General features: G+C 46.6%; 1 protein-coding gene across 4 annotated transcripts in view; it reads right to left on the bottom strand.

Moving 5' to 3' along the window:
* ZNF423 (zinc finger protein 423) overlaps positions 1 to 22,727 on the bottom strand; it is a 234,897-nt gene that overhangs the window by 147,381 nt on the left and 64,789 nt on the right. For all 4 annotated transcript variants that reach the window (XM_021408570.1, XM_021408568.1, XM_021408572.1 and 1 more), the window contains 2 exons: positions 19,434 to 19,493; positions 5 to 205 (listed from right to left, as the gene is read on the bottom strand). In XM_021408570.1, the coding sequence (XP_021264245.1) occupies positions 5 to 205; positions 19,434 to 19,493 (261 nt within the window). The remainder of the gene's footprint in view (positions 1 to 4; positions 206 to 19,433; positions 19,494 to 22,727) is intronic.

Here is a 22,727-nt window from a genome sequence, read left to right as displayed (position 1 = left end):
TTACCTCCAGGACAGTGGTGTGCCCTGTGTTCAGTCAGGTCTGCCAGCGAATCGAAGTCCTGCTGACAGTTATCGCAGGTGTAAATTGACTCATCCTCCATGTCTTCATCTTCCTCATTTCTCTCTTCCTGGCTCGTCACGCTGTTCCTCTCTTCCAGGGCCCGGCTGTCCTTCACGTCGCTCTCCAGCTCTCCTCCCAGGCCACCTGCCAACAGCAAGGATGCACATGAGGCTTAGAGGGCTGCAAAACAGGAGCCTGACGAGTGACGTCACGCTCACTGACATACATCTAATTACAGCCGCTCTTGCATTATTGCTGACAACTTTTGTTACATTCATGTGGGTTTTATATCCTGCAGCACAATTCTTGACCGTACTCTCTGCTGCTTGGTGCAAACGCTCCCAGTCTCCATTGGTGGGTGGACAGTGGGAATCTCTGCCTCTCTCATAGGAAGTTGTTAGTGTTTCATCACTCCACCTGACTCTCAAAGCTTTAAAAATTGGCAAGATTGCTAACAGAAAAGGTGCTGAGTTTGAATTCCCTGTGCTCTCCTCTCCCTGATGCCACCAAGCCCAGTGTCAATGATCTGGGTGATGGGGCTTTGGCCGATGACCCCAAGGCCCGTGCACACCCTATGGCATGAGACACAAGCATTCCAGAAGCCATCCTGAAGGGCGGGTTCTTGCTGCAAAGTCCCCACACCTGGAGCTGCAGAGAACCCAGGGACAGCTCCTGAGCACAGCATGGAGGCAGCACCCAGCTTGCCTGGTGGTGCCTGGGCTTCGTGCCTCTGACAAGGAGACTCATGGTTCCCAAATTAGATCAGCACCGAATGATTAAGGACAACTGATGCTGAGAACATGAAACAAGGCTAAGAAATAAAATTTATTAAAGATGAAAACTGGTTACCGCAAGCACTGTAGTTCACTACACAGCACTCGCAGGGCTCTGCTATCACTATCCATCCAGAGCTCAGATTTTATGCCATCTCCTGTACTGCGCATGACAACATAAATCAGTTGGTGTAAAATGCTCTGCAGCTTTCCATGGAGTGCTCATAACATGACGTACCCTTGCAATTGCAATGGAAATATTAAAAATCAATGCCTGCTTGTGGTCTGTCACAGCATCGCTTTTAGCAATTAACTGATCTGCACATTTTCAGGTTCTTTTACTGTTAAATTATACATACCTTTCTACCACACCATTTCCATTAGGGGCTAGATACAATGTTCATGTTAACAAAGCAGACGTGCCACTTATGCAGAGGTAATGAATTTAAGGATTTGGTTATAAAAGTCTCACTTACCACACTCTCCATACTCTAAGCCACGAGCTGCACTGTTTATTCAATAAAATATTTTCTTTGAACCTCATGCTTTATAGCCTCCTCCTTTAATAAAAGTGTATTGTAGCGGAAAAAGACAATTCTGCTCTTCTTATACTACTGCCTTGCCAAACAATAAGTTACATTTAAAGCTATGCGAGCTTTCCTTTACTTAACACATAGTTTAACGGACACATTGAAATAATCACTTCCGCTTTGTCTATTTACTTGGCACCCCTTTTTACTGTCTCTCATCCCAGACTGGAATCACAAACATTACAGCTCAGTCAATCTTGTTAAAGCCTGTATGTCCTGCAGATCTGATAGTTCATAAATCACAACGTCAGCTCTCCAGCCTTGTAAGACAGAAACCTATAAAATAGTGCAAGTATATAAATCTGATCTGAGAACCGCCACCTGAATCCATGCCTCCTGCTGATGGAGGCCTCAGAGAAGCACTTCTGAGCCGATTTAGCTACAGCCTGAAGAAGAAAGATTTTAGACAACCTCAGAGAGGCTTAGGGGACCTTCACTAATATTTTTAGTAGAAATTTTGTCTTTTGACAGTTAACCTAAAGGCCAGCTGATCTGGTGAGCACACTGTGACAAATTCATCCTTGGTTTCTCTCCAAAACGTCATGGCTACACTGGGGATAAAGCTGTTTGACCGAGTCCAACAATAACAAATAATTTAACACACTGCTTTAGGAAAAATAAATTGTACAATGTGAGATAAGAAAATAAGATTCCCGACTGCAAAGCAAAATTCCAGAAACATTTTTTAATTCCCTGCTGAACGGGGATCTGATCCTCCAGGCAGCTTTTCAAAAGTGTCATTACTTGACACGGCCGTATGTCAATAACACAACAATGAATCTTGCACAAATTACTTCAAAAACATAATGTTGCTTTAGAACGAGATGTGTTCTGTTTTCAGCACATTGAAGGAATTGTGCACGTTCGCCATACCTCAGGATTGCTGTCCTTGGAATAATATGGCTCTCAGATTCCTCTGCTGAGCCGCACGCTCGGTGCTTGCCTTGGAGAAACCACTAAGGGAAACCCGGGGCGTTTCTTGACTTTTGCACTGAGCCTGCAGAGTTCACACTCCAGGGCAACAGCAGGGCGGTGCACAGTGCTGGGAGTGGGCAGCAGCAGGGACAGGGCTGGGGCCGGGGCCAGGCGGTCCCCAGGCAGAGCGAGCCCAGCTGCTCCGCAGTAAGCTCAGCAGCATGGCAGCCACCTGGGAGTTTGCCTCAGGAGTGAATTCTTGAGGAGTTTTGCAGTAGTAAGTCATGGGTTTAACCTGCAAGATTGCTGTGGGCAAGCGCAGCATGAGCATCCCGCCATGATGGAAGGAAAGCACACGTTCCTGGTGACAATGAGCCCAGCAGGGTGGTGCTGTGGGCAATGTCACCATGGGAGGCAGCACACCACTGCCACTGGGCATCGGGGTTGTTTTGGCCTAGCTGCAAGGGGACGTGTCCTTGTGTCACCGTGCAAAATGGCTTGGGGACGTCCAGAGCCAAGCAGCACCTCCGAAAATCTCCAGAGATCATGGTGATGCTACAGCATCAAGCCCAGATACATGCATTTACCAACACGGCAGACAACCTTGGAGCTATGTGAACTTACTGCAGCAGTACGTAGCTTCCGTCTAGATCGCTAAACCTAGAGCTAGTACCGGCGCGCACCAGCAGAAGGGGCTGCTGGCACCATGCCTCAGGCATGCGGTCACTGCTTGGTTCTGCATGGGAAGGAGGCCCTGTGTTTCACACAAGTGTTAGTAGCAATTTTTAAGTGAACCTACCATCTCCAGGAATTGTTTGAAACAGTTTTTGAGATGAAACCATTTGACAGATCAGCCTTGAAAGTACACCTCAGAACTTGGGTTTGAGGGGCTTCTTGTGTTTCTCTTTTTTTTTTCCTGGAACACAGTAAAGGGCCTACAGGGCTTTACAGGAGGCAAATGCTTTACACTATGACCTAAACAGTCTGACCAACAGACAAGAACTACTAAAGTTAATGCTAATGACTCTTGGTTTTTGGTAAAAAAACAAGCTTATTTTCTAGCAGGTTACAATTTCGAAGGAGATGCATCAAGAAACGAGAGTATTCTTGCCTCACCTGGTGGACCAAGGAATGTGGCAAATTTCCAGAGGTTGGGGAAGGGATTCCCGAGCATTGGGCTGAAAGGTTGTGGTCGGCAAAAGTGCCTCCCGAATTACGCTGTTACAGCAATAACACACTTCAAAAGCCAAAGTTTTGAAAACAGACTGCACGTCTCATGCTCATGCCAGGCCACACTAAAGCTGAAAGCAAATCTCCATGCCTTTCCAGCTGGGCCACTCAGGGCCACACACGGCAGAGCCGCACTGCAGGTGACACGCTGGCTGCTGAGACATGGGGATGTACAGCACTGGGCAACATGTGGGCCAGTGTAATGAAAGAGGACGCAAACCTCTGGGCTTACTTTTCATCTGTGGAATCCAATATAGACAGTACAACTTTTTGTTGCCTTAGCACAAAACAGTGCAAACAAGCCTTTCTGAGCTTGTGCCAGTAAATTTTCTGGTCTTTATTTCTTTAGAAACCCAAGGACTTCTGAAAGCTGGGACATTTTTAATTCTAGCATTGTTCTTTTGAGCACATTATCTAGCATGGGGTCACGTCTGGCTCTGAGCACCTCCAGTGGCTGAGCTCCATGGCAAGTGGTTTCCCCACAGCAGCAGAGGCTGCAGGACAGCACCACAGCCACAGCACCTCATTCCCTGGTCATGGCATGGGCACAGGCATTCCCAGCCAGAGGGGACCCAATGGAGAGGTGACAGAGGCATCACCTCATTCACTTGCCCTGTTCCAAAGACACAACCACCAAATGTCCCACAAAGGGCCAGGGTAGTTCCTAGCCATTTCCCAGAGGAGATAAAACAAAAGTCCCTGAGGAAACAAACTGCCGGCCGGCAGGGCAGCAAGCAGCTCCTCTGGGCTGGGCGCAGCCAGGACGGGGAAGGCAAAGGAAATTCCTCTTGTAACTGGGAAGTGAGAACAAAAGAAACAAATGACTTAAAGGAAAAGCCTAATCTAAACGTTTGTGTTTGACTTGGTGCCTAATGCCAAGTCAGCGAGGGAGGTTCTCTACATTCGTGTAGTTTGTTGGCATTTTAGTGTTCTCTCTTGCAGTGTAATACAGCAAAGAGTCCAAACTTCTCTGTAATACGTGGTCAAAGAAGAATGAACAGCAGCAAAAAAAAGCCATTAATGCCCCAGTAACAATAATACAAACAAGCCTCAGCTGGAGACTTCCCATAGGATAAAGGCTTTGTGGGGCAGGCCGGTCTGTGGCTCCTCAGCATTTCAGAAAGCAACAACATTACACAGCTGCCTCTGGAGCCCAGGGCCATCTGTGTGCTGCCTCCCCTTGGGCCACAGCCCCACGTGAGATACTGCAGCCACTGCTCCACAACCACAGTGCCAAAACCCTGCTCCAGCCAAGAAAGCCACCCAGTAACACACCCGCATCCCAGCCGCTGGCCAGGTACCAGAGGCAGCTCGCCCGCAGCGGCAGGGAGAGGCGCACACCGCCCAAACCGGCGTGATCCAGCTCGTATTAATGGTGCTAGCCTCCTCAGACTTACAACTTAATAAAATTGATCTCGCTGCAGTGCTGTAATGAAGAACAGTGGGATAAGGCTACCCTTGAACCATGAAAATTGTATATTGTTACCTCTTCAGGCCCTCCTAGGGCTCTGGCCGCTGCCACCCCTCCAAGCTGTCATTTGCCTGACGCTGACAGCAGGTCTGGGCTGCCAGGGCTTTGTGCAAAGGCAAGGGAGGAGCGAGAGTGTGGTAGTGGCCCGCAGGACCCAAGTGTAGGTTCTACTGAAATACACCATCTAAAACACTCAGAAGTCGGAGACTGCTAGGAAGCACACATTATCACATTTCGCAAGAGCTGTGTTACACCACAGCATGTACTAAAACCTGAATTTCTAAATAGGTGGACAGGCGTCAGCGCCTTTCCCAGCTCACACAGAACCACTGCCTTGATAGGGTACTGCTGGGAGGAGCCAGGGAGTACCCCATGGGTACTGCCCATGGGGAGCCAGGCGGCGTGCAGAAAGTCAGCAGGCAGCCCAAGATACGCCAACACTGCAACTAGCGACTGTTCAGCTCCGCCAACACGGCAACGAGCGCCCGTCCAGCTCCGCCAACACTGCAACAGGCGCCCATTCGGCTAAGCCAGCATGGCAGCCCCCAGCACCCAGGGCCCAACCTGGCGCCCACTGGCCTTGTTCAGCCAAAAGCTTTTATGCCACACTCACTCACATGCACAATCTCACCCCACAATCTGGGTTTTCTTGCACTTGAAGGCTTTCATAACATCCTTTAGTCAATGTGACAGAGAAACCTTTTATTAAATGCTGCTAATTTTTTTATTGATCAAACTGTGAGTCATTTCATTTTCCATTATAGCAGAAATCTCCTATAGGAGCGTTCAGATTAAGTTTCTTTATACCGTCTCTAGTAGCATGTCACTTTTAATCAGTTTTTAGTTTCATTATTGCTTAAAACTTAGAAAACCGTTTCTCCGATCTTTATTGCTTTTTTTTTTTTTAGTTTAGTTACTGTAGGGTTATTAAACTTGGAAAACATACAGACATGCATAACGCGCTAAATAAATTCCTCGCTGTCTCTAACCAACTTTAACATTAGCTTTTTTTATAATTTTTACGTTTATTTTCACTGAAAGACTGCTTGTAATTATTACTCTTGTTCTCCCCAAACACTTATGTTACTAAAGTGTGAAATGTCTTCTAACACAAAGACAGTTCTCTGGGAAGTAATTACAAAAATGCATTCAGGGGCAATAATTCTATATTAACTGTCAGCAGCATACATCTTCTGAAAAGGCACTTGTTATGGAGGAATTATTTGTGCAGAATTTGAAGGCACCAAAGGCGAAGGAAAACTGCAGAAACGCATTAAGCTGAAACTCCAGCTCCCTCATCAAGGGTCAGTTTATGTTTAAATCGTTACCGTGTATGCAGCCCCACACCTTCCTGGGAGCCTATTACAAAGACAATTGCAATTTATGCACAAATTGGACACAGTCTCCAGTTTTCAGTGTGGAACAATTCACATCCCCTTTTCAGTGAAGTTTTTGAGCAGCTAATCAAAAGGACGTATCGGAAAATTATGGGCTTCTATTAACCTTTCACCAATGACACTAAAAATACTTGCTAATGATTTATGGATAGTAACAAAAGTAGTAGCCTCAAACTGACCGGCCACATTAAAAAGATATCTGCGTCTGTAGCAGACGCAAGAAAAGATTTAATGAATATTTTATAGTAACTTTTAGCCTGTCGGCTAATCCTTAGGAAGGCAAAATAACTCAGTGAAATTAAAAAAAAAAAAAGCGAAACCCAGCAATCGTGATTAAGCATCACATCATTTTAAAAGCGTTAAAAAATAATCAGAGAAGGAAATCATAAAAATAATACCAAACACGAAAATTTACTCTTAATCATACCTGCAGGTAGTGTTTCAGCATCGCTAGTGCTTTTACTGAAATGATTTAGATGTCACAATGCTACGCGACAAACGCATTTATACACCGAAAAGCGGACAACCAGCAAAGTTATTATTATTTATTTGCATGCGAGTAGCAGTGGGATTGTTCTTTATAGTGTTAACAGCACAGAGTGTTTATCAGCTCTTCAGTGTTTGGCAACCAGTTTAACATTATAAATGTGGGATGTAAATACTTCCCTGCCACAAAATGCACTGTAAGTGAATTTTAAAGCATGCAACTAGAGGAAGAGAGCCGAGCCGCCCAGGCCGTGCCAAATGTTTAATTACTGAAATAGCATCCGACTCCGGGACACTCTTGCATTATTGATCCCAGACCCTGCAGGCAGCTGTGCACAGGCTCTCCACAGGCTTTGGGGGGTAATTTCCTCCAGGTGCCTTGCAGAGGTTTTAGAGCAAAGACTGAGGATCCTGCAAGGGGCATCTCCCTCCCCACCGCACCTTGATTCCGCTCCATCTGCTCAGTTTCCCCTTCACACAGCAGCACGCTGCAGACAGCAGCACCCACGCAGCACCTCGCCCTTCGGCCCGCACCGAGCAGCACTCTGCTTATAGGGCTCGGTGGTATCCAAATCAAACACCGCATTTTTGTGCACAGCTCTCCAACTTCTCACATACTACCTGCAGAAAACCCTCACCCATTTACTCAGGACACAGCTGTCGTGGACAATCTACATCTGAGAGCAGGACATTGTTGTCCACTCCCAGAGTCCTAAGGTGCACCTGAATGGGGGTAACCTCCATCCTCAGTTCAGATAATTAGGTTTGAATCAAAACTGATCTAGAATTAATTTATATGCATGAGGAAATTAGTGTGCAGCAAGTATTAACTTCAAAGGAAAGTACACTTCTTCATAAAGATGTGCTTTAACTCTTTGGCTCCAACCATTAGATAGTACTGACTGCTATAACCTAGCAAAATCCATGCAAGTTTTCAGCACAGAAACAGCACTTTTATTTTATTTACCTAAATGTGAGCTCAACTGTAATATTGTTCAAGTCTCTGTTGAAAACAAGTGTCCCATTTCCAGCAGTTCCATGGAAACCTGCTCACACTTAACATGGGACATCTCCATCACCTTGTAATTCAATGTCATGTACTCATGACAAAGCTTTTTTTTTTTTTTTTTTTTACTTTAAGGTGAAGCCACGTATCTGTAAAGCTCAAATGTATAGCTCCCTGAACAGACAGAAAAATTGGAGGGCTTAATAAAATTCACATGTGGCTTGTTATTGCAGCTGCGTATCAAATGAAAGGAAAAAAGGCGTTGACTGGTTCTGCTCAGAATTCCAGCTGCTGATCTCCTGATCCAGCTCCCGGAGACCCACAGCCTGGCTCACCATGCAGTCCTGTACCCCCACACGAGGACCAGCCCCGCAGGTCCCCGCACGGGCAGCGGAGCCGGGTGGCAGCAAGAGTTCCCCCAGCACCCACAAACCCTGAAACACTCCCATCAGTGTGCGCCTGTCCCCTTTCCCATGCTGAAGATACAGCCTTTCACAGCCTATGTGTAGCATTTGTAGTCATTGTTTCGTTTTTTTTCATCTTTATAGATAAAAACAGAATGCTGTGACAGAGAGAAAGAGCTGCAGCACTTGGCCAGCTGCCAACAACCCAGGGATGAAATCCATGCAAAGAGGAAAGAAAAGGTGGAGCTACGGAGGCAAAAACATATTGGTGCAGGAAGAAAAACACGCTTGGGTGAATGACACCGCCTGACGTCCTCAGAGCTCTGGGAACAAAGGGCAGAGAGGTGCCCATGGTCAGGGCTCCCTCAGAGGTGCCCATGTGCAGCCACGGCACAGCTCCACTGCCCACAGGGGCACTGAGCCAGCAGGGAGAGTGAGGTGAGACCAGGACTGGGACCGAGCCTCTGCCCCAGGCCAGAAGCAGCGCATGATCCCAGCTGGCCAGCTCCACCACGGGCCGACTCACGCTTAACACATGCAGAACACAAGCTTGCCCACGAGAACTGATGTACCTCATGTTTCTGATTTCTTTCCCACTACAGAACTCTGAAGTCCTACACGATTTACTTGGCAAAGCCATTAATTCAGTAATTTCACGTAATTAAATCGAGCAAAGCAGAGTATTTAAATTTGAGTTAAGTGAAATATACTTCTGTGCGGCTCATGCTGCTAGAGTTGTGCTGCACGCTATTCTGCTGCTGCTCATTTATTAATTTGGGATCGGCTGAAACGTGACACTGCGTAATAAGGAACTCACCAGCTTTAATAAAATTAGGAATAAAAGGAAGCCTCTGTGGGGCCAGAGATTGGAGCACCAAGGAAGAGCCGTCCCTCTGGGAGAGCCCTTGGTACTGCGTCTCCAGCCTCCAGCCGACACCTCCTCCTGGTTGTGCTTTTCCCAGTTTCCAGACCTGAAGTTAGGGCTGTCAGCAACAGAAGAGTAATAGAGGGGAGAAATTAAGATGGCCAATAAAGGATTTCCACTATGTGGATTGTGTAGTTAACTAACACAAGTCTCTCCAAAACAGTGATCTTTCTGTCTTTCCATTGGTGCTTTCCACTTCTCAAGTTCCTTATGAAGAGCCCCAGCAGGGCTCTCCTGGACGTGCCGCAGTTCCCCCACCTCTCCTCGGCCCCGAGGGGCTCCTGGGAAAGATGACGTGCTCGCCACAGAGCCACTGTGATCCTCTCCCACTAATGGAAAGAGAGGGGGCAGGGTGTTGTAGCTGTAATTAAGGCTGCAAAGAGTTTAGCTGAAGAGAAATTAGATTTATTTACATGTTGCTCTGATGCTGATGAAGCAGCAGCTATTTGGGAGAACTTCTAATTAACCCTAATTTAGTTGATATGCTCTTTAGAAGCCCCATTCCCTCTGTACTTTGCACTAGGTAAAAAGCAATAATAACAACAAATTAACCATCTTAAAAAGGGACACTTCTTTGCATGAACACAGCCTCGACTTTGCTCCTGATGTTGAATTTGCATTTTTTTGTCGACAACTAAGAAAAAGAGACCCCGAGAACCTCACCGTACGAGACAGCCTTTCCTACAGCGAGCCATGCTGTGCTCGGTGCCACCTGGCTGCAGGGCGAGCTGCACCGGGCGCTCCCACAGAGCCGGCCCCAGGGATCTGCGCCTGCTCCTCAGCTGAGGGCTCCGTGTATTCGTGGATTTCTATAAACTATTTTGGAGGAACAGCAACACCAATTCTTATTTCAATTGCACACACAAAGCAGCATAAATGTCAAGCCCCCACATCATCTGCTTAGATGTCTTTCTGGAAGTAAGAGTGGAAAATGGAACATAATTTAATTCAGCTATACAGAAGCATCTGTACTTGCTTGTCAAAACACAAGCCCAGAGATGCAAAGAGCACTTTCAGAGGTGATATTCCTCATGTCTCCAGCACTGCAGCTGTCTGAACACACAATACATGAAGAAAAAGATGAGGAAGAGATGTGTACATCTACAACACCCTTTCAGAAAATGTACCAACCTGGCTATTAGCTAAATTGCACAAGATCTCAGCCTGAGATTCACCCTCTTCAGAAAAAGTTCATTTTTGCCATACAACCCTTTTTTTTCCATGAGATTGCAGACCAAATTCTGATCTCAGTTACACCTGCTTAGCCCTGCTGATTTCGTATATGCTTCTGTGGAAATTTGGCAATAAATGTATATTGTTTAATACGATCAAGGCAGAGGAGCCTAATGCTTTTAACGCAGAACATTTCTCATTCATTCAACAGAATAAATGTTCACCTGGACTCGTGTGCTAAACACAAACAGCCCAACATGAACTACTACCAAAGTTTAAGTTCCAGTTTTTCAATTTCTACATGGGACAGACATCCGGGACAAATTAATGACAGCATTGCAAAGTGACCATATTCCTACAATCCCCACGATTAAACCAACAATGCAAAACTAAAGTCTTCCCTATTGCTGCTGAAAGAACAACGACAGGCTACGGACAGCTCTTTTGAATTAGTTTTCAAAATTATTTGGAGGAAAATGGTTCAGAACGGTGTCTTCAAAATTGCCCCCAATGAGTTGACTTTAGGATTTTTAAGAGAACTTCATTATAGGGAAAAAGGAAATGACCTTTCTGCTGGTACTCTCTCAATCCCCATGATGTGCCAGTGAAAAAGGCTTGATGTAACCCTTCCTGGGGGAAGGCTAATTCAGACTGCACATTTGTTTCAACAATAAAACGTAAGTGAAATCGAGTAAAGATGGAACTTGCCAGCCCATCAAACCAACACATTTCTAAACTGCAAAATGATCTGATTTAAGTTTTTGGATAAGAAATAGGTCCCTGATTTTCCTTCTGTGAATGGAAACAACCACTCATATTCACTCATCTGACAAAAGCAGGCATGGGAGTGCAATGTCATTTGAGCTGGGAGCAGCCCACATCCGTGACCGGCCCTTCCCAATGAGATGTGGGAGGGGACAAGCACTGCTCACCTCCCCTGCTCCACCCGTGCCTGTCAGACTTGCTCAACAGATGAAGATAAAACACTCAGCTACAGCAGCAAATCTGAATTGCATCCCATTGTCACAGGACCTTTTCCTGCCAGGCTGCTCTAGTCGAGACCGGCTTGGTGTGCACATGGACGCCGGCTGACAGCGCCTGCTCTTGGTATCTCTATCAAATGTAGAATTCTCTCTCGTTTGGTTCAAACAACAGCCAGAGCCCTAAACCACACACAGGCTGCGCAGAGAGTCTTTCTGTACCGGTGGCTTTCTTTATCTGAATGAAAGCTCCCAACTGAGAGGGAAGAAATTTGCCTACAGTGTCCCTCCATTTTGTGCTAGCAAACAGCTTGCTGCAGACACCGCTGCTTTCAGCATTGAGGCATCTGGAGCGGGAGTGGGGGGTGAAGCAGGACATGGAATCCCACCATCCATCTGCAAGGGAAAGAGCTGCTAAATGCCTGCTTCTTCCTTTTGGGGTCTTTGATGAGTTTACTAGAAGAAAACCTAAGAGTGGACTCACAAAGAGGATGCTGAAGTTTAAGAAAGAATGTGTTTTCCTCAGTTATAATGATGTAATAAGCATCACAGCCCTCAAAAGCACCCTTTGGGTTTTTAACACAGTAACAGTTGCACACCAGTTTATTTATAAAATACAAGCTTCTCCCCTCTGCAGGGGCTGGATACGAGAGCTCCAGGCTATGCCTCTCTGCCCCTCTGCAGAGCAGCGAGCGCTCCCCAAACACTGTGCCCGCAGCAAAGGTGCAGACTTCCCTATCTCGGCAATTAAGTCAGAAAAATGCATTGCACAGATTCACTTCAGACGTACCAAAGCTTCCAACAAAAGTGGTTACTTTCAGCCAAATTTCTCTTCTGCTGCTTAAATACCGATGAACTGAAGTTGCCCATCTCCATCACTCACAAAGCCTCAAGAAAACATCAAGCTGAAGCGCATGCGCCCAACCCACATTCTGCTGGGTAGCGTTGAAGTAACGCCATTCTGGCTGTTATATTTACAATTTTATTGCTAATTGACTTCCTCCTTCTGAAGGAGATGCCTTCAGCAGGAGGCCTTCAGTCCTCGTCCCCTTACCCTGCACCCCAGCCTCATTAAGCCCCAGCGCTGCTGCCAAAATGAGATATTTCCTCATTTTTGGTGCCATGCCCTTGAAGGCATCTTATTAGAAGAGACCATTTCTTAATTAACATTTTTGATCTCTCATCTATTACACGTCCCCCTAATCCCACCCGGAGGAGCTCCTGGCCCACTTAGCTGCGTGGGGCAGGCGCAGGCGGGCAGTGCTGGGGCTCCTGGCCGGGCAACACTGCCCAAGGCTCCAGCCAGCGGTTGAGGCTCGCTGCCGTGCTGTCTTTGTGCAAGTACCGCGTGACAGCCCCACTGCACCCAAAGCCTGTGCGAAGCAGCAAGCCCAGGAGTGGGAGTGGGCTGCCAGCAGCTGTCTGGTTTTCAGGATACCCAGCAAAACTCTGAGCAGAGGACGCAGTGGATCACCAACGTGTGAAGTGGTAGGAACAGTGCAATGTTGAATCCTTCACATCATTTTACTTGCAAAGAATTACAGCAATTACAATGTGATAACTGGCAATTAACGTTACAGGCTTCACAATGCACTAGAATTTTTTAAAGCAGGCTGCAAATAGTCTCATTGGTGCTCCTGATTCAGTGCCTGTACCAGCTAACAGCCATGCATTAACTCAGCAGATCTTGCAACAGAATTGTCCACGTGCCAGATAATTTAATTAGAGCCTTGATCTTGTCAGGGCTCTATACAGCACGGATAGCACTTCCAAGTAAAGCACGCGGGTTTTTCCTCTCCTCAGCATTATGCGGCCGTCTAATAATTCCTACTAATGAATACCAAAGCCACCCTGCGAGGAAGGGGGCCCAGTGGGTGACACAGGTGGGCACACAGGCACCCCAGCAATGACCACCATGAGGGCATTAATGGAAGAGCAGGGCACGCCAGGTGCTGCACCCATGCACATCCCATCCTGCAGGTCCCGCACACATCTGGCACATCTGTGCCACACTGCCGCTCGGCCCTGACAGGACACAGGTTGCTTGTCTCCCCATGAGAGCCATGGGTCTCACGTGGACACAGTGAGATTTGAGAGCCAAATCTCATTATAAGTTCCCCCATTTTGCAGTTTTCTCATTTGAATTTACAGACAATAAATATCAGATTATGAGTTGAGCTTGCTTCATTTGATAGTGACATCGTAATTCCTTGTAGCCACACCTGCAAAGGTTGCTTTAAGATGCTAAAGGACAGAAATACAAATGTATCTTCTAATACGGGAAATTTCAGGCCATATTAGCTTCAAATTTTTTTTTTCATGAGTCTTTAGCCTTCTTTTCCTGCACATCCGTACTCTACAATAACCATACTTACACTCTTGCTCTGTAGTAAGTTTAACAGTTAAAGACAATTTAACTCAGAGTTCAGAAGCAGTGGTTACCTCAATACTTACAAGGCAGGTCAATGTTGAACAAGACCCACTAGAGGTCCCTTCCAACCCAAACGATTTGAGTCTCCTTTACTGAATAAGCAAGGGTTATTTGGACAGAGCACCACAAATTTTGTGCAGTTCCTCATTGCAGAGTTCCCTATCAATGTCCTTACACACTCCAGATAACTGAGCAGTAGTTTGTTTATTCCATTTGTTTTCCTTATTTTTCAACTTAGTTTATAAAATCCCATTCTGACGGCTGGCAAAATTTGCTTTATTTTCTATGTGACTGATTAGTAGGGATCTACCACTGCAGCATTATTTTTGTATTGATTTTTCTCCTTTAAGCGGCAGGCCAATGCAATATATTCTGTCATTCTTGTTTTACATGTATTGAGGCTTGGAGCTCTGAGCTACCAGTAACAACTGCAACGAGTGAATTAGCTGAAGGAGTGCAGGAGGTTCTACAAAAAAGCAAATAAATTGTTTACCAGGAGACTTCCCTTCAGCCATCCGCCTCCACCAAGGGAAAACCCACCGCAGCCTCCTCCTGCAGCTGCATGGCTGTGGCTGCCCCTGGCCCTGCCAAAGCAGGCTGGGACCTGCAACGCCTCAGTCCTGAAGGAGAAGATTTGAGCACAACCAGGAGCCACAGCTCAGGCAAGATGTTCAACGGCACAGTGCATAATGCGGAGGCAAAGCCACGTGGGATGGGGCAGCAGGAATACTTTCTGCTTGGTTGGGAGGCTTGATTAGCATTTGTAAAGTGCTTAGAGATCCTACATAGATGTGATTCACTGCAACAAGCTCTAGAAAGTGTGCTTTGCAAGAGCACTCAGTCTGCATCTGTCCCCAGATCTGCAGGATATTAGCAAATCTAGAGTGTGGCAGAGCTGGATAAATTAGAGATGAGAAGGATTTATCAGGTGATCTTATCCATCCCTCTGCAACATAAGGCCATTCCTACAGCATGTTTTCAAGCACTGTGTCCAGTCTGGTTTGAAAGTGACTGAAGTGATGGGAGATAATACCAGAGCCTGCTAGATCTCACTACTGGGAGCAGTTTCTTGATATTCAGCCCAGGATCTCCTTCACTCTACTTTAGCCCATTACTGCTAGTTATGCCCTGAAGGCTGATGTAAACAACAGATGCAATTTTCATCTGAAATCACAGAAAATGTTCATCTAAGACCATCCCTTTGCTTGTGGAGAATGAGATGACCAGGTAGCACCACAGAAGAGAGAAGAGAACAGAAGGCAGAGGAGGAGCACGGAGCAGAGCAGAAGAGCCAGCTAGGAGCTACATAGGGCACCCAGCTGGCACCAAGGCAGGGCCTGCAGCATGACAGGCATGCCAGTGGGAGCTGAACAAGTGATGAGGGCCCAGGAAGGTCTCAGTCCTGGCAGGATCGTCCCATGGGGACATCACCTAGCCCTGGGGCCCTGCCCAGTTCACAGGACCTGGGACCAACCCAAGGACCTTGCTGCCTGTTCTGATGACTGGCTCCTGCAGGGCTAAGTGGTGCCAAAGGCAGTCCTTCCAGCACTGCAGGGCTGCAGGAACACAGCCCTTGTTACCTGCAGCACCTTGGGCTCTGGCTTTCACGGTGAGGAAGTCCAGCAACCCTAACGCGACTCACCACCTCGCTTGTCTTCTCTTAAGCAGATTTGCTTTCAAAGTGAAAGGGTGGGCAGATGGAGGGGAGCACACCGTAGCTCCTTTCCAAATGAGTTTTTTTTCCTCCTCTCTTTTACCATGGAAATTAATTCTCCTCCTCTGTGCTATCGCTATAATTTTCCCAATTAACATTTTTAATAGTAAGTATTTTCTAGGAAATGCCATAATACACAGGTGTGTGCTGCTGATTTAAATACTGCCACACAAGCTGTGTTCACATCTGAGGGCTGCTCTCCCTTGCAGCAGACCCCAAGCCCCTCTGGCACCTCCAGACACCCAGTCAGATCCAATGCTAGCCAGGACTCTGCTGAGAGCTGTGGCTTTTGTGTCTGCCCCAGAGGTGCTGCAGGCGCAGGCTGTTGGTTGGGCCATGGGAACCCCACGCCTCCACCAACAGCTCCTCCTGCCACCAGAAATCTGTCAGATGAAACCAAACATCACAGACTGAAAAAAAAATGCGCAACTAAGAAAAGTTATCAAAGTCTCTTGACTTTATTAGCAAACTGTTCTTTGCTAATACAGTTCAAGGGTTTATTTCTTTGGAAATCTTTGTGTACTGCAGTCAGAATGTTGTAGTATTGATTTACCAATGAAATCAGCCTTTAGATGTCCAAGCCCATGAAGGCACTCAGGACAAGCAATTTCAGAGTATATGCAAGACAATAGGTTTATAATGCTTGCTGAGTTGTTACTGAACTCCTCAAAGTTCTGTAGCAGTAAAGGACCCCAGGATTTCATTTAGAGAGTGGCTACAGGCTTTTTCCAGAGTTCTGCCATTTAAGGGAGATGCCATACGTCGGACATCAGCAGCCATCTCAGCACCACGCAGGCTCTGCTGGTCCCCGAGCAGCACAGAGGTGTTCCTGTACTGAGGCACCAAGTGAGAGGTGAGATTTACATTGCTGGGAGATGTCATGCGAAGCAGAAGAGAGGGAGAGGAGTGACTGCAGGCTGGGGTTTGTTTTGTATTACTTTGTGGTTTGTTTCTCAAAAGTTGCTGCTTTTTTTTTTTTCCTTCTCCTCTCTTAAATTAGAAAAACTTTAAAAGAAATAGTAGAAGGCAATTCAAACCCTCACATAGCATCCTGGACAAAGCAAGCTCTCACATGCCCAGGAAAACTCAGTGCCACCCACCCCCAGGACCCACTGCAGGTCACCAGCCCTGCTCCCCAGGCCCTCACTCAGTATCTTAGCTTGCAGCTGCTGGCAAAGATACCTCCATCTCCTCAAGAGCAGACACAAAAATTCAGGCTTTTAGGTCTGCAGGGATCCCAAGGAGAATGCAGAATCTGCTCTGTGTGCCCCAGACAATTTGGCTGAGCTTCCCCAGGGCCCAGCAGCCAGGCTAATGAGAAACTCCCCAGCAATCCCCATGCAAAATGCTTCCATAGGTCTTTAAAATGCCTTAAATTCTCTATATATTTAGTAAGACTTTTTACTTCTTTAAAATGTCCCTTGCTGCTCCTCAAGATAATGTTCTTGTGATGTACTACAACAGCAATGCAGTCTGCAAAGTGAGGGTCCAGTCAGGCAGAGGCAGAGCCCTGGTTTCTTGGCCTGGAGGCAGCACCAAGCCCCAGGCAGGGCAGAGCGGAGGGAGCAGGGGAGGGGGCTCCCCACTGCATTGCTCGCCTGGGACAGGGGCTGCCCACCAAGCTGGGTCCTCGGGGTGAGAAGGCCAAGGAGGGCCTTTTCTTGTTCTGCATTAAGAAAAAACGAGGATGAGAACTTCAGAAGAAGTTGGCAGCACGCCCCTTACAAATGGGCCTGATGGACACGTAGAGCAATTCCTGCAGCAGGGACAATCTCATTGCATTCTTTCAATTCTTGGCCTCACCAAGAGCACTTCCAGCCTTCCTTGTGCTGGCTCAGTGAGCAAAGCAAGCTACAGGAGCAGAAGCACCTTCTCTCCCCCAGCTGGAATGGAATTAAAACAATGCTGCACATAGCAGTGCCTGGCACTGCCCCATGCTCACCCAATGCTGGCAGCAGCCTGCCAAGCACCAGCAGAACTGTCCGGGAGTCACTTTGTGTGTGTTTGCGCGCAGAGATGTGCAGACATCCAGGAGAAGAAGACAGAGAAATATGTTAATTTGAAACATCTGGCAACTGTTTCAGAGTTTAACAAGTCCATTTTCTGTCCTTTAAAATGTTTTTTCTGTAGGGGGGGCAGTCTTGTCATTTGGGGCTGGGGAAGGAAGGGGCATGAAAGGAGAAGCTGAATCATGTTTTTCACCCATTGCTGAAGTTCAGCATCACCCTTCTGGAGCTAATACAAACAGGAAGATCATCACAGAACGTAATGAGGGTGTCATGGGCTGGGGCCAGCCTCTGTTACCAGCTGCAGCCAGGGCCATGTACTGCACAAGAGCTCCTACACTACACTGCTATGCACTGCGGCTTTCCACGCTGCCTGCACCATTGCTCAGTTGTGAGCCAGTTTGCAGCTTCTGCCCTCTGCTTACAGAACAAGCTGTACCCTGACATTCATGTCAGATGGAAGCCCGTGCCTACTGACCATACTGAAAGGAAAACCCAGCAATTAGCACCCATTTCTTTAAGCTGCCATAAACCGCACATACAAAACATTTCACCTCACATCTGACATCTTGAATGAGGGTTATAATTATAGGAGGAAATAAGGAGAAATGAAGGAGACCCTACTGACTTGGGAAAAGCCTCTTAACAGGCTTTGCTACCTACAGCCTAGTCACCAATATGGTCCACAAATCCCAAATTAGCTCCCACTCTGTACAGAAGCTATTGCTACTTTTGCTGTTTGGAACCTCAGCCTGGGTAGAGCTGAACATGACTCAGGGCTGGTGGCAGCCCAGGGACAGCAGGGGAAGTGTCACAGGCACAAAAGGGCCCCGAGGGCAATGCTGGCCACCCAAGGACCCCAGGACAGCTCTGCACCCAGGAAGATGTGCCTGTTCCATAGAGCCCCGTGCTGAGGCAGTGTGTACCATGCCAAGCCACCAGATGCTGCTGCCATAGCAGAGGCCTCCTGCAGGCTGCTCTGCTGCTGAGTGCCACACAGCCTGCGCAGAACAGGAAGGCAGCACCTCTCCATTCTCAAATTAATGCTCAGTTTGAAAATGGTTCCCATGCCACTGCCCAGTCTCTGGGAGCACCCTCATCTGTCCCAAGAGGAGGGCATGGAAGTGGAGTTATCAGCTTCAAGAGTCAAAAGCATTCTGACCATCTCGTTACCCTTAGAGATGTAAAAGACAGTAAAACAACAGCACACATGGCACACAGGTCTGGGACGTAACTGGTTACTTCCCCCTACCTTTAAACACAAGCTGATCAGCTTATTACATTTGTGTTACCAATACATGTTACACAGCTATACACAAGCTTGCTTTAAACCTCTCTTCATTCACATTTTCAGTGCAATACAAATGAGCACATTCCAAACACATGTTAAGTGCTCTTGCTATCAAAGAGAGCAAAAGCTGCTTTGCGTGTTCAATCTCTCTGCCATGGCAATGTACCACTTTCATCCTCCAGCTCTGACAGTACTTTCCAATTTCCTCTGAGAGAAGAAACACACACATTCCAGTTGAGACTGAAGTTTAAAATTCCTGTTAAAGCTGCTTTTATGTAATTAGATTGGAATGAATGTGCAACAGTGCCCATTGCAAAAAACTTCAAAGCAGTTATACTGGAGAAATCACAACCCTCTTCAGTGTGCCCACAAGAAGGAGGAATGGCTCTCCAGAGGATAAGAGTATATTAGTCTCTGTATGTAATAGATTTTATTGACCATATGGAACTGATATAAAAATTGTGTTGCAGTGGGTAGTCTTGGATTGGAGACAGGAATGTGACATACAAAATACAGTTCCTGTAAAAAGCCGGGCAGCTTTCTGGCAGTTTTTGCAATCAGAAGAACCTAAAATATTTACCTGATTGAGTCACTGATGAGTCCCAGTTCAAAGCAAAATCCGAAGATTCGCCCTCTTCAACTGAAAAAGAACAAAAATATGTTGTGATTGCTATAAAGAACCAACTAGAAAGCAAAGTCATCAGAAAACTAGGTCCATGACAGCATTAAGTATTCTAACAGACCACTGCACCACCAAAGGAGAACTCACTGCTTTCTATAAAATAATTCATAAGGTGGAAATTCAGTGAAGAGTTTTTCCCTACATTCTAACCTAAGTATGAGATTTCTGCCTGCAGTTTCTTCCTGGGCAGGTTCATGTGAAATTTTAATTGAGGTTTAACTATCCCTAACTAAAGATGCACACTTGAAATCTTGCATATTCACAACAACTAGCATGTACAAAATAGCTATTACAAATGCAGAGCTCATTTTTGAAATTCATGCTGTAACAGATCACTGTAAAGAACTGTCCGATGAGAGGAAAATTGCCTGATTTATGTCATTAACAATAGTTTTTTTCCATGTTCAGAGTTTTAAAAGAATACTATTATAACATTCAAGCAAGTTCTGCAATATGGCAGTCATAAATAAGTGCATTTAAGGCTTCATGATATGAAAGCTGTCAGAGCCAGGTGCTCAGCACTCATAGGCGACATGTATACAGCCTGCCTGTTAGGAGTTATAAAATTTCATCTCACTCTTACAAGTAAGGAAGAAATCAGCTACCAACAGGAAGGCCAGCAGCAAGCCCAATCCTGCTGGTACTGAGGCCAGTGGCAGCCCCACTGCTGCTAGGCCGTGCGTTTGGAAGCAGTAATTGCAGAAATTCGTCTGTTGTAAAACCTGATCACCTATATCTGCTTACTCTATCACAACACCAAAATAATTTAAATCATGGGTCTTCATTTCCTGATGAAAAGTATTTATTCCTTGCACTGAACAGCCTCTCACCCTTTAATATAAATACTGCTGGATTTGAATACAAGTTCTAAGTAGTTCCGCAAATGAAATCAAAGCTGTATTGCAAAGCCTCAAACACAGGCGCCACTGACCGGGTGGGATCTGTGCACCCAGCCCTGGAACCTGCTCCTGTGATTATTTGCATTGATTATTCATGTTTGCACCACAGGATCCTTGATTTTATGCTTTTTGCCAATCCCTTCCCTTCCTTTGAAGAATTCCAGCATCCTATAAACTTGTCTGTGAGGCCGGTGTCACTGACGACATCAGTGAGACATTAGGAACAGAGGAGGTAGCTTACACAGGCAGGGCTTTGCCCAATTTCGATTTTGGACCCAGCCCACACAAGCAGCATGCATAGCACAGAAGGGCACTGCACCAGCCTGGTGGACTGCAGGTTTATTAGCGGGGAAAATTTGCCATTTCTGCTTGAAGTCCTATTTCAGACACAGATATACTTTTGCCAAAGAAATCCATAGTAGCCTAGAGGCCATGTGAGACAACTCCAGAGAGACAGAGTAAGAAAGGCCTAATGCCGTGGGCCTCCTGCAGCCACTACGGGTACGACGCACTGGCAGGCGGGGCCCGTTGGATCACACCTCCTCCCCCACAGCGGCTCACCCGCCATTTTGTGCTCTGTGAACCGCCATCTTGTCTCTACGTTGACCCATCTTTTAACAGGAAAACTCTGGATGTAATTACCAAAAGTACAATTTCACTCACATACAAATAAATTCATCCATTAACACCCACGTAAAGTCAGGAGGGTTTTGCCCCAAAACTAAATAATGCTTCATCTACCTAACTCAAAACAGACAAGTTGAAATTTTTAAATTTTATTTTATTCTTGTCTGTTATTTGGCCGTTTTGCTTGCATAGCTTTTTATATTACTGTTTTTATGCTGGATTTTTGTATTTCTTTATATTTTCTAACAGAAGGAGGGAGAAAAAAATACTCTGTTAAAAATACACAAAGGCACAAAATTCAGTTATATCCAAGTTGCAGTATGTGAGATCAGTGCTGGTCATCAGTGATTCCAGCTGCACGCTGCCGTTCACTTTGGCCAGACACTGTTTCCTACTTTATTTTCTCTAAAATGTGTTTTTAACAAAAGGAAAGGAGGGGTTGGGTGGCTGGAGCAAAGCACTGGGATTTCAGGCTCTGTCACAGGCACATCGTATGACAGCAGAGATGGGGCCCGGTCTCACTGTGCCTCTGCTCCTCCCTCCTCCATGGGCCCAACCAGGAGCTGAGAGGTTTGCCTGTGGTTCCCAGCTCTTGCTATTGAGAGCTGAGGCAGAATGGCCCCTGGCCCACAGTATCAGCTAGAGAGAAATTCTCTTTGGTTCATTTTTCTTTTAAAGGTTCAGTTCCTTAGCATTTTGGCCATTATTCCTTGAAAGCTAGTTTGACTCAGGTGACCAGTTTGCATTAACACTCACTTTGTGGATGCTATTATATAAGCAGCAGTAATGAGGAAAAAAGCCCACGAAGAAGTACAAAGCATCCAACATGATTACTTTCCACAATACATTGCACAGTAAAATAACTCCCATTTCACTAGCGGGAAAATATGCTTTCTTGACACACCAGCCAATCGCAGTGACCAAAGCCAGGGAGCAGGCCTGTGTCCATGTGGTTCCCCATGGAGCCCACAGGCGCAGTCCCGCAGCTCTGACGCCAGCAGGCCATGGGCATGGCACGGCCCCGCAGCTGGGAAACACCACGGGGAACTGGCACGGTGTGGGAGGGAAAGCGTTTCATCTTGGGCACTGAAAAATGAAGCCACCCAAAGTCACTAATGCTAAATTTGGGCAGAATGTTCACAGATGCACTACACATGTTTTTCATTGGATGCTTCCTGTTTTCCTTCACAAGCTCACCCCATTTTCTCCCCAAATTACACTGCATGCCTGCATGATTGCAACAACAGAAGTTGCTCTGTAATTACACCCCTACTGCCACCTCTACCTGCTCCCTCCATATAATCTTTTGAAGCACTTTGGGGAGATTCCCATGCAGCAGCACCATGGGGCCAGTCCGGCTGGAGGACGGATATTCAGTCCCAGGCCTCATTGACAAAACTGCACTGAAGTGAGGCCACTGTGCCAAGCCCACTGTGCAAGCCACTAGGAAAAAAAAGGGGGACCACAGCATCCAAACCAGAGTCTGCTTCTGCTTCCATTACTCCCCAGCACTGTGGCTTTGCTGTGCCTCCAGAGCAAGGAGGATGGGGACCCAGAGCAAAGGCAGTGTAGCTGAGGGGTGACATTGTGACACAACACCCCCCCACACACTCCAAATATTTGCCTTTGGCCCGCTTGTCTCAGATGCTCCCCAAGGACGCTGATT

The sequence above is a fragment of the Numida meleagris genome, chromosome 10 (genome assembly GCF_002078875.1).
Source record: "Numida meleagris isolate 19003 breed g44 Domestic line chromosome 10, NumMel1.0, whole genome shotgun sequence".
Taxonomy (NCBI): domain Eukaryota; kingdom Metazoa; phylum Chordata; class Aves; order Galliformes; family Numididae; genus Numida; species Numida meleagris.
This window is presented reverse-complemented; position numbering and strand designations above follow the sequence as displayed.